At 40.2% G+C, this 12,345-nt stretch overlaps 1 protein-coding gene across 1 annotated transcript in view; it reads left to right on the top strand.

The window, feature by feature from the left end:
• Window positions 1–12,345, top strand: part of LOC144607481 (uncharacterized) — a 31,630-nt gene that overhangs the window by 9,997 nt on the left and 9,288 nt on the right. The window contains exons 21-41 of the mRNA XM_078424355.1: window positions 575–628; window positions 761–868; window positions 962–1,015; window positions 1,107–1,205; window positions 1,955–2,008; window positions 2,301–2,399; window positions 3,125–3,178; window positions 3,298–3,351; window positions 3,621–3,674; window positions 3,786–3,839; window positions 4,555–4,599; window positions 4,691–4,789; window positions 5,889–5,996; window positions 6,122–6,175; window positions 6,451–6,504; window positions 6,829–6,882; window positions 7,783–7,836; window positions 8,870–8,977; window positions 9,083–9,136; window positions 10,200–10,253; window positions 11,792–11,953. Coding sequence (XP_078280481.1) covers window positions 575–628; window positions 761–868; window positions 962–1,015; window positions 1,107–1,205; window positions 1,955–2,008; window positions 2,301–2,399; window positions 3,125–3,178; window positions 3,298–3,351; window positions 3,621–3,674; window positions 3,786–3,839; window positions 4,555–4,599; window positions 4,691–4,789; window positions 5,889–5,996; window positions 6,122–6,175; window positions 6,451–6,504; window positions 6,829–6,882; window positions 7,783–7,836; window positions 8,870–8,977; window positions 9,083–9,136; window positions 10,200–10,253; window positions 11,792–11,953 — 1,530 coding nt within the window. The remainder of the gene's footprint in view (window positions 1–574; window positions 629–760; window positions 869–961; window positions 1,016–1,106; window positions 1,206–1,954; window positions 2,009–2,300; window positions 2,400–3,124; window positions 3,179–3,297; window positions 3,352–3,620; window positions 3,675–3,785; window positions 3,840–4,554; window positions 4,600–4,690; window positions 4,790–5,888; window positions 5,997–6,121; window positions 6,176–6,450; window positions 6,505–6,828; window positions 6,883–7,782; window positions 7,837–8,869; window positions 8,978–9,082; window positions 9,137–10,199; window positions 10,254–11,791; window positions 11,954–12,345) is intronic.

A 12,345-nucleotide genomic window follows, 5' to 3' on the forward strand; every position in this document is an offset into this window, starting at 1 on the left:
TTCGGACTCGTCCTATTAGGTTGCTTATGGTTCTGGTAGTTCCTGGGATGGTACTTTTCACAATGTCTCCAATCATACACTGACACTAAAATCTAATATGTGTTAGCATCAAAAGCAATCTTACAAACCCAATTTTGCTGCAATGTATCTCTTGTATGTAGAAAATGAATATAAACAACATTAATTCTGGCAATTATTATTTTATCAATAAGATAACACATAGAGACATAGTATCAAATTTTATTTTGAAAATACATAAAGTAATACCAGGTTTTTATTTAATCTTCACACCACTGATCAATGCACATTGTTGAATTCAGCTTCTAATAGCTAAAAGGAACCGGATATTTTTAGATTGTTTCCCTACTGCAATTCAAGCAAGTTAATTATGGACAAAGCTGGAAACAACTATATCCCTTCTTCAGAAGTTCTGTACATTTTCTATGGGATGCAGGGCAGGACAATAGAAATTCTCTACTGAATTTCTGAGCTAAAGTCAGAATGTAATCATCATCATTAAATGAGGGTGCATCGTTTGTAACCGCCTGACATTTACCCTTTTTTTGTACTTCAGGGTGATTCTGGTGCACCCGGTTCAAAGGGTGAAGCTGGTATAAAGGGCGAATCTGTAAGTGTACATCATGTGCTTTCTGTACTTATTGGTATTTAAGTTTTAATTAGGAATGTGATCAAATTCTGGAACATAGAGAGATGGTTTGCTCCAGTGGCCTGACCACTGATTACATGTACTATTTTCCAGGGTATTGGTGGTCCTCAAGGTGCACCTGGCCCAGCCGGAGAGGAAGGCAAGAGAGGTGGTCGTGGTGAGAGTGGCGTTCAGGGTCTCCCAGGTGTCACTGGAGAACGTGTAAGTTGTATATTGCTTTCATTCATAAAATTAGCATCAAATGTTTCCCAGCTCCGAACGATCTTGCTTCATTTGTCTTTCATTGCCTTGTAGGGATCTACTGGAAATCGTGGTTTCCCTGGTTCTGAGGGTCTTAGTGGTGCCAAGGTATGTTACTGTTACTCAAGCTCTTCAGTTTTGATCTTGATTGCACTTTGTTCCTTTGAACTCATCTGATAATGCTTGCTTTCTATTCTAGGGTATTTCTGGTGAACGAGGCGGTCCTGGACCTGCTGGTTCCAAAGGTGCTACTGGTGAAACTGGTCGCACCGGCGAGCCTGGCCTGACAGGCACAAGGGTGAGTCTCACCTGAAGCTGAGCTACAGAGCTCGTTGTCTAAGCAATGTACCAGAAGCCATCACTGAGGACAATACCACGGTGTTATCCTTGGAACAATGTCTTCCTTTACAGAGTTTACTCATACTAAGAACATTATCTAGACTATTTGTAGCTTATTTGTCAAAAAAAAAGATATGTATCATCGATAATCTCTTCAAAATTGCAGACAAAACAGATGTAATTCAAAAGTTGTTAAAATTGGCAAATTGAGGAACAACTAGCATTTCTTTTTGCATACAGAAACATTGCATGTTTCATCAAGTTAGCTTAATGTGTTTGGTACAAGCCATTGAATGCACTGCAAGGGAAAGAAACATAAAATTTATTAAGCATTACAATTGAAGATTGGTAATATCTGTTGAAAGAAGCATAATTGGTCTTTGAGATTGTATAACACTGTATTTGACCACTGTTTGGAAGCTGATAAGTAATAGTGTGATTGAAATATATCCCTATTTAATGTGTTGTTAGAGGTTTATTAACTTAAACAAAAAACTGGTATCCTATTTGATTACATGTTGTAGTGTTTGCTTCTGTTCAGGGTTGACATATAAGGTTATAAGACATGATTTGAAGAGTGGGAGACATTTGTCTGGCTTGAAATCCAGATATATTATTTAATATCCCATTGGTCTTCCATAGCTGTGGTTCAATGTCTGACAAGTTAGATCTGTAAAAGTGCCATATTAATTGCCATTTGTGTTTTAGGGTCTGACTGGTAGCCCTGGCAGTCCCGGTGCTGATGGCAAATCCGGTCCCTCTGTAAGTATTAATGTTCTCTGAAAATTGTTTTAAGCTGAATACAGAATCCATACTAATTTGTCGTCAAGCAGAGAAAACGGAAATAAAATTTCAACTATCTCTAAATTAAACTAAACAAAAAATAATTGACATTGTATTTTAAACTTAAATTGCATTGCATAAGCACTGAATATTGATGTAGTATGTATTTCCACTGAGGACATCTCTGTATCATGTTCATGGCAATTGGGATTTGTCAATAACTTGCACTCAACGTTAACTCAACACTCAACCTTACTCTCGACCTTAATAGGGTTCAACTGGTCAAGATGGACGTCCTGGACTACCCGGTGCTGCTGGTCAAAGAGGTCAACCTGGTGTGATGGGCTTCCCTGGTCCCAAGGGTGCTGCTGTAAGTATGAAAATCACAGTGAATGACAACTGAACTTGCATAGTATTAAATTTGACAGATGTATTAGAATCTGATGCAGCAGGTTTGGCAGAAAGCAATCCACTGCTGATAGGTACAGCTTCAAAGGTTTAGGTTTATTATTGTCACGTGCATCGAGGTGCAGTAAAGAGCCTTGTTTTGCATGCTATCCAAACAGAACAGTTGTACCATACACGGATACAATCAAGTCAAACTCAATAAAGTAGATGGAGCAAAGGGGAGGATACAGAGTGTAGAATACAGTTCTCGGCATTGTAGTGCATCAGTTCCTTAGACAATTACATCACGTTTGGGTAGAGATTGACATGCCTAGTATCATATAGACATACCTAGTGTCAGCCCCTTTTCTAACACTGAACATAATTTGTGTACTGCGAGAGGAGCTAAGCTAACTTCAACAGACTGAGATCTGTAATTTCTTAACGACAACCCTTCTGTTAAAATATATGGGGGGTTAATGAGCATTAGGTGCTTATCCCTGTCCACCATTATCAGAAGCAGTGGTTTGTAGGCTCATGAATAGTGGTTGTTTTTCAAAGAAACAGTAGCAAAGTAAAATAAACCAGACCATTTAGAGTGGAAGCCTTTGAATATAAACCTGTGAAGTTGGAGTCAATGGTAACAGGTTATGTTAAGAAAATGAAAAGTTTACAATAACCTTGTGAATCATATTCTTTGTCCCATAGGGTGAGGGTGGTAAAACTGGTGAGAGAGGTATCGGTGGCCCCTCTGGTTTGGTGGTAAGTATTAGCAGAAATACATTGGGAATTCAACATTCCTGTATCAAAACTTTAGTTGGCAACATTTGGTCGTCATGGACAGGTGTAATGAAAGAAACCTTTTTTTTCCCAAATTTTAGGGTCTTCCTGGCAAAGAGGGTGAAAGTGGTGCTCCCGGTGCATCTGGACCCGCTGTAAGTAAAATGTGAAAACATCGAATCAATTAAAATAATAATATTTAATACGATAAAAGAGGCAACTCCAGCATTTAAGTTAATGGCTTAGAAAGCACTGAGAAGATAATACTGTTTCTATTTATGCCAGAATTATATATATATATTGTTTGTTTCTTGTAATGCATGCAAAATTGGGTACCCAGTCACTATTGTTAACAAGGCAGGGAATGAATAAACTATTATACAGAGACATAATCTGCACTTGTAACCTGCAACTTTTTTCACAGGGCCCCTCCGGTGAGAGAGGCGAACAAGGAATGTCCGGGTCACCTGGCTTCCAGGTATAAAGATTAAATCATACTAAGAATTTAAGGATTTAAGAATTTTTCTAATGATCAATGCATTGCTTTACTTAATTATTCGCACATAACATCTTGATTTGCTTTCTCTAGGGTCTGCCTGGTCCTGCAGGTGCTGCAGGTGAATCCGGAAAGAGTGGTGAACAGGTTGGTACCTTGACAGCAACATGTATTTGCGTAAAATTGGTAGCATTTTGGCAGTCACTATTTGTATAGTCCACAGATATTTTTGGTGCAGCTCAAGCTTATAGAAACATTGACAACAGATCGTAAGGAATCTTACATTTTATGTGGTCTTATCCTACACATGGAAACTATTAAATTAAATAGGATCACATTAATGCTGTTAGTTTAATTTGACAGAACTCATTTGTTCCTTTGTAGGGGATGTATCTATCCCCATTTCTTTATAACTTTCTAAAACGGCTTCTCTGGTTACCAGAGAATGTGTATATTTATGGAAAACTATTAACAAATGTTTTCCTCTATAGGGTAAATTGCAGGAAAATTAATAATACTATTTATTTTAAGAATGTAAATTTCTACACCAAGAAGATGCCAGTCTGTTGAGATTGTTACAGTTTTGTAATGGTGCAATTGTGCACTAGCCTTAGACATAGGAGCAGAATTAGACCATTTGGCCCATTGAGTCTGCTCTACTATTCGATCATGGCTGATCTATATTTCCCTCTCAACCCCATTCTCCTGCCTTCTCCTTGTAACTTTTGACGCCCTTACTAATCAATACAATGATAACAAAAAGATTTGATGTAGTCTGTTCAGTAATCACACTGCTGTTTGATGACATGTGAGGATATTTTCTTTATTTTAATATCTTTTCCTTTGTTTTTTTTTATGACAGGGTATTCCCGGTGATGTCGGTCCCCCAGGCAGTGGTGGCCCAAGAGTAAGTTTCTTAAGATATGCTCCCATTGCAAAATATGGTTCGATTTTTACCTCTGTGATGTTCTCTAATGTTTCAATCCCATTCTGTTTAGGGCGAGAGAGGTTTCACTGGTGAACGTGGTACTCCTGGTGCCATGGGCCCAACTGGTGCTCGTGGATCTCCTGGCTCTTCCGGTAGCGAGGGTTCTAAGGTACATCTTTGCACGTGCATAAAAAGGAAGTGAATTCAGCCAGAAACAAGCAAACAACAAGCAAATAGCATGTTGCATTTACCATTCCAGAAAGTTGTTTGACTTGCGCTCTAAATTTCTCATCTAATTTCCCCGGTAAAAATGGCCTTTTTACTCTCAGAACAGAAGTTTATTAAAAAAAAAAGAGCAAATGTAGATTTGGGATTAATATATTTGGGAAATGAATTTGACTTCAGGTCACACTGAGCAAGATAATGGGAGGAACAAACATAGACTGGGGAAAGATACACAAGAAATTGAAAATGAAACACAGCTGTATGGGCCACAATTTGCAAGGTTCATGTGAAAGGTTTGATTTGCACTCTTGGGTGGTAGATGTAACATGTAGAGCAGGGGGAGATACATTCAGGAGAGATGTGGCAAGAATTGGTGGTGACTGTACCTTGGAAACAACAGGTACAGTTGACTTAGGGTTTGAAGATGCAAGCAAAATATCACTCGATGAAAAACTTAAACCACCTTAAACGCAATGCATATTTGAGATGGAGGCAGCATAATACAGAACATAGAAAACTCCAGCGCAAGAAGAGGCCCTCAATGTCTGCACTGAACATAATGACAATATCAGCTGAACTTCTCTGCCTTCACATGATCCATATCCCTCCATTCCCTGCATATCCATATGTGAACAAAAAAGTCTCTTAAATGCCAATATTTGCCTCTCCACCACCACATTCCAGCACATTCCAGGTACCCACCACCTCTGTGTAAAAGAAAAACCTGCCCCACATATCTTCATAATATGAGGTTTCCACATCTCGGGGATGTATGTGCTACATATGGCCCCTTTAACATGTTGAAAAGAAGTAGACTTTCAACATAAAGGGAATATTTGAAGCATTCTATAAATAGAGCTTTTGAAAATCCTCTCATTTTGAACATGAACTCAAAATATGCAAAAACAATCGATAGAGCTGCATCACTATGTACAGAAATATATGTATTTAAATTTTGAACGTTTTGAATTAACTTTGGAAAACTTTTCATTGAATCACATTGAGCCAGTGATGTTACATGAACACTTCCTGGTTTCTTTCAGGGTGATGCTGGCCCACCAGGTGGTCCAGGTAGCCAAGGCGCTCCAGGTCTGCAGGGTATGCCCGGTGAACGAGGTGCTAGTGGTCTTCCTGGTCTCAAGGGCACAAGAGTGAGTATTCTTACCTTGATTGATCAGATTTTCGCACAGTTGCAAACATGCGCTGTTATCACTTGTACATTGTGCTCTTGGGCTTCAAAGTAATAACTTTCTTCTGCTCTTCCTTTCACTAATAGGGTGAAGGTGGTGTAAAGGGAAGTGATGGTGCTCCAGGCAAAGATGGAATGAGAGTAAGTATTCCTGGAATTTATTTATTTTTCTTGTTCATCCTCAACATGAGGATCTGCGGGAAGTTGCCCGAATGGAGAGTCGGGGTTATAACACTCCATTCTGCTATCACTAAACATTATATCCTGCTCAGAACTTGAGATCTATGAATTTAACTTATTCCTATGTTCAAGCAAGTTTCATTATACTTTGAGTCTATGATGTTTTTTTGCAATATTAATATATTCACAAGTCACTGACAACTGGCATACTAATTTTAAAATGTTATTATTCCTAGGGTGTAACTGGACCAATTGGACCACCTGGACATTCTGGTATCGTTGGTGAGAAGGTACGGTATTTGAATGTAATTCATCTATAACAAAATACACTTCAGAGCATTGCAAAGTTAAAAGCAGACACTCTATGTCCTCAGCATGGCATCACTTCAAGGACAAGCAATAAATACATTGACACTTTTCAACTACACAGAATATATTTCTTTCCACTGATCATTAAACAACCGACAACACTTTTTTAAATTCCAACCAAATGACACTATTCAGGTGTACAATGTCAATTCTTGGCACTTGAGGAAATGTCAACTTCAAGTGCCTTTTTGAAGTTGGGTTCTATTGTGTAGTAACCATCTCATTGTTATTTTCTTTGGTTTCAGGGTGAAGCCGGTCCTCCTGGACCTTCTGGACCTGTTGGCGGTCGTGGTTCGACTGTAAGTAGAGCTTATCTATCCCTGGTTGCTTTCACTTCGTGCACAATATGGTCATGGTTTCACATCGTAACTTCACTCCCAAACCTCGGTTCCATTGGAATAAGTAGAAACAAATTTCAGAACCTGCATCTAATGCGCAGTTTCTACTGTTATACTACAACAATTACTGACTTATTTTTAAGCCATAGAGGTGTGGAGCATGGAAACAGGCCCTTCAACCCAACTCATCTATGCTATCTAAGATTCCCAATCCAAGCCAGTCCAATTTGGCCATGCCAAATACACCTCTTTTAGGTCACCCCTCAGCCTCCTGCACCAAAGAAAAAAAATTCATCTGCCCAAGCTCTCCCTGAAGCTCAAGCCCTCAAATCCTGGCAACACCCATATAAACCTTCTCTGCAGTCTTTTCAACTGAAAGGCATCTTTTCCATAACAGTGTGACCTGCTATGTTGGAAATTATTTTTCAATTTGAAGGTAATGTGCGATTTATTTTTCCCAAGACTCCCAAACCATGGATGGGTATCATATGCAATTGGTGGGAATTGCAAAATTAAAGGGAGAACATGTATAATTTGTAACCTTGCAAATGCACAGTCATACAGCATGGAAATAGGCCCTTTGGCCCAAGTTGTCCATATTGATCAAAATGCCTCCTACCTGAGCATTTAGCTCATATCGATCTCGCTCTTTCTTATCTACATACCTGTCTAACTATCTTTTTAAATGTAATTTTGAAGCCCATTGAAAATGCACCACCTTTTTATCCTTGAAGTTCTTGCATTTAGTCTATGGTAAATGTAACGTCCATTCAGCTTCTAAATGCTAAATCTCTTTTAGAACATATAACAGTACATAACCAGATGATATACATGTAGTTAATCTTTTACTTTGCTCTTTAGGGTGATCGTGGTGAACCTGGTGCTTCCGGCCCTGCTGGATTTGCTGGCCCCCCTGTAAGTTTGTTCCCTTATTATATTAAAAGCTGCAAATAGTTGGTGATTCAGGTCGACACATTAATAAATGCAATGTAATACTAAAAATGTCTTTGACAAAGATTTTGCAAGAAGAATTACTAGTGAACAGAATTTTATCTGCACCGTTTTTTCAGTTTTAACAGCCATGAGGAATAGCTCTAACATTGTCTCAAAAGAGTTTAAATATGATCATGACATTCATTAGCACCAAACAATTCTACAACAAGTTCTGGTGGGTTCCTTTGTTAACACCACTTTCTTCAGGAGCAGAAGGCATTATAGGGTCTCACCACATTAGTGCAACTTTTCCTCCCATCCCCTGATCTCAAAGTAGCCACTGGAGGAAAATACACCCAGTGATCTATGAGGTGCTGGGTAAGATGCGCAAGGAATAGGTGGGTGCTTAAATGATGGGAGACGGATGGAGGAGGAAGGGCAAGTGAAACCTATATAACTTTCTGAAGAACCATGCTTGTGTGAGGCAGCGTCCTTGCATAGAGGGCACTTACGGCATGAAATTGCCAGGGAGACATCTACAGGGACTCAAAGGGCCTACATGAAGACCTTCACTTTCCTGGGCCATGCAGTGAAGATGAATCTCCCTCCCAGATGCAAATACACAGTATTACACCGTTAACATCTTTGGGGAAAAGTAAAACTGCAAATGGACACGATGGTTTCATACCAAACAGGTTCATAGCCTATTAGTTACTGACATTAATTCACCTAGATAAGTGTTAAAACGGCTTGTTTTTCTGGGGTAGTGCAGATTAATCTCTAGGGACTTATCCTTAAAGGAGTGTCAGACTATATCAAAGTAATGTTGGTATTTTGGCTTCTGTTTAGTGCAGCAGATCTCACATAATTTCTTAACTGTTACCTTAGCCCCCTAAGAGCATAGTAGGCAAAATAATAGAATTGACTCAAGATTTATTCTGTGAATGAAAATAGATGTGAGTATTCATTTGTGATGTAATCATGGCCTATTGTTAATGCTTATTAATCATTGCAGGGTGCTGATGGTCAAGTTGGTGTTAAAGGTGAATCTGGAGATACTGGTGCAAAGGGTGAATCTGGTCCTGCTGGCCCCACTGGTGCTGTTGGAATTGCTGGTCCTCCTGTAAGTAAACATCTCCGACACACACAAACTTTCAAAATAAAACACGATTTCCTTCAATCTCGGTTTATCTAATACAAACCCATCTCTTCCTTTCTGCTTCCACAGGGTCCTACTGGTTCTACTGGTGCTAAAGGTGCTCGTGGTTCCTCAGGCCCACCTGTAAGTTTCTATTTTGAACTCTGTAATTATTGAAATCTGGACCAGTGCAATAGCATAATGTTCATACACATTTCAAATTCCAGTAGACTGATTTGAATCAGCTCCCTGCACGTGTACTATTAATTTCGGTCCCTTATCTTGGCCACAGAGGGAAAAGTTTCTGTCCATCAGTTCATCCTTAGCCATTTATGGAGCTGCAAGATTGGATTTAGCTGCAACGCAGTATTTATCTGCAAGATAGTATTTAGCTGCAACATAGTATTTAACTGCAAGACTATTGTAACTGCAAGACTATTGTAACTGCAAGATTATTATAGCTGCAACATTGAATGTAGCTGCAACTTTGTAGCTGCAACTCTGTAGCTGCAACAGGGTATACAGCTGCAACATTGCATTCTTTCCCACCACTAATTCAATTCAATTGACATCAAATCGAATGTCTGAAGCTATCAAACATGGGAAAAATGATTGAGTAATATGGGCACTGGCACCACATACAAGCAAGGGTCAGTTATTGAGGTGAGTAGAACCAAAACATGGAATCCACAGTTCAACTGGTATTAATACTCGTTTATGGTTTTAGTCCTACCAATCCAAGAATGTTTCCTCCCCACCCCTTCCAATACTCATGCTCTTTGAGATAAGATATTAGAACTTGATTTAGCAGTGTAAACTAAGATCAGGATATGATGACATTTGAATTAAAATACTAATTTGAAGATACTTTAAAAAATAATCAGTGCTAATTGCATTTTAAAAATGTGTATTAAAACACAGAACTTTGTAAAAATGTTGGGACTATTGTTAAAATCATTCATTCAGTAAATGTCATTTGTCTTTAGTAAAAGGTCTACTCTACCCTTTAATAAGATTAGTCAAAACCTTTATCTCAGTGTCACTTTCCTGCCCTAACCCCACCTCCCTTTATTCCCTTAATATCCTAAAATCTAAACATTGATACAGTAATGGCATTTGGAGATAAAAGTACAGTTAAGTGAATTGTCATATTAAATATAACAATTGTGTGATCTAATGGTAGTGATTATTACTTGCTGTGTTTAAGGGTGCTACTGGATTCCCCGGTGGAGCTGGAAGAGTTGGTCCACCCGGTCCTAGCGTAAGTACAGATGCTAATTCATTTTTATGTTCAGATTTTACATCCAAATCAACTGGGTATTTATCGTAGAGGCATAGACGTAGAATCATACAGCATGGAAACTGGCCTTTCAGCCCCACTTCCCCACACCAACCAAGATGCCCCGTCTACAGCAGCTTAGTCCTGAACCCATCCTATCAATGAAAAGGATGGTGCAGCTGGTAGAGCTGCTGCCTCACAGTGCGAGAAACATAGATTCGATCCAGACTTTGGGTGCTGTCTGTATGGAGTTTGCACGTTCTCCCTGTGACCACGTTGGTTTCCTCTGGGTGCTCCGGTTTCCTCCCACATCTTGGGGACATGAGGGTTTGTAGGTTTGTTGGTCTCTGTAAATGTCCCTGGTGTGTAGGGAGTGCACATATAAGTGGGATAAAATAGAACAAATGCGAACGGTCGATCGATGGTCAGCGTGGACTCGGGTGGGGTAATGGGCCGGTTTCCTTGCTGTATCATTCACTCAATAAATATTGTAAACTACAGAATTTATCTAATTATATAAAATTGTACCAAATGTTAGCATTGCAAAAAATTAGAACATGGAATCAGTCACTGAAAGGAAGCATGCAGGTACAGCAAGCAGTGAAGAAAGCCAATGGAATGTTGGCCTTCATAACAAGAGGAGTTGAGTATAGGAGCAAAGAGGTCCTTCTGCAGTTGAACATGGCCCTAGTGAGACCGCACCTGGAGTACTGTGTGCAGTTTTGGTCTTCAAATTTGAGGATGGATATTCTTGCTATTGAGGGCGTGCAGCGTAGGTTTACTAGGTTAATTCTCGGAATGACGGGACTGTCATATGTTGAAAGACTGGAGCGACTAGGCTTGTATACAGTGGAATTTAGAAGGATGAGAGGGGATCTTATTGAAACATATAAGATTATTAATGGGTTGGACACGTTAGAGGCAGGAAACATGTTCCCAATGTTGGGGGAGTCCAGAACCAGGGGCCACAGTTTAAGAATAAGGGGTAGGCCATTTAGAACGGAGATGAGGAAAAACTTTTTCAGTCAGAGAGTTGTAAATCTGTGGAATTCTCTGCCTCAGAAGGCAGTGGAGGCCAATTCTCTGAATGCATTCAAGAGAGAGCTAGACAGAGCTCTTGAGGATAGCGGAGTCAGGGGGTTTGCGGAGAAGGCAGGAACGGGGTACTGATTGAGAATGATCAGCCATGAACACATTGAATGGTGGTGCTGGCTCAAAGGGCCGAATGGCCTACTCCTGCACCTATTGTCTATTGTCTATTGGAATAGTGCAGCACAGGAACAATGTACTGTTCTTGCCAGAACAATATTAAATGTATTAAACGGGGATGGTATGGCAATACTCTACTGGACTGTTTGTAAGAAAATAATGACACTGTGCCCTTGCACTTTGCACATGACAATATAGCACCATGAAACCATTGGCAATGCAAGGATATTTTCTGAATTGTTTATTTGTTATCATTAAGGTTAGGTGACAAACTGAGACTCGAGTGATTTACCTGTTGTGTTTGTCTGTAGGGAAATTCTGGTTCCCCTGGTCCCCCTGGAGCTCCCGGAAAAGAAGGCAGCAAAGGTATTCGTGGTGAAACTGGTGTTGTTGGCCGCCCTGGTGAGCCCGGTATTGCTGGACCCGCTGGCTCTGGTGGCGAGAAGGGTTCTCCTGGTGCTGATGGTCCTTCTGTAAGTATCCTCCAACATCCACATCCTAATGAAAGCTTGCCGTCCACTCGCTTATCCTTCTCGGCAACCGCTTTGCCGAACCCTCGCCCTCTGTCCGCCAAGTCCTGCTGGATTTACGCAATTGCTGACCATTTTAAGTCCCCATACCAACCTTTCTGTCCTTGGCATCCTCCATTGCCAGAGGGAGGCCACACGCAAACTGGAGGAACAGCACCTCCTATTCGGCTGGGGTAGCGTACAACCCAATTGTATGAACATTGAATTCTCCATCTTCAAATAATATCCCCTCATTCTTTCCCATGTCCCCCATCCCCACCCCGGTGCATTCACATTTTCCCACCATCTCCAACCCACCTACTCACCCTGCACCTTTCCCCTCCATTGCACATTCA

Source organism: Rhinoraja longicauda, chromosome 29 (genome assembly GCF_053455715.1).
Source record: "Rhinoraja longicauda isolate Sanriku21f chromosome 29, sRhiLon1.1, whole genome shotgun sequence".
NCBI lineage: Eukaryota > Metazoa > Chordata > Chondrichthyes > Rajiformes > Arhynchobatidae > Rhinoraja > Rhinoraja longicauda.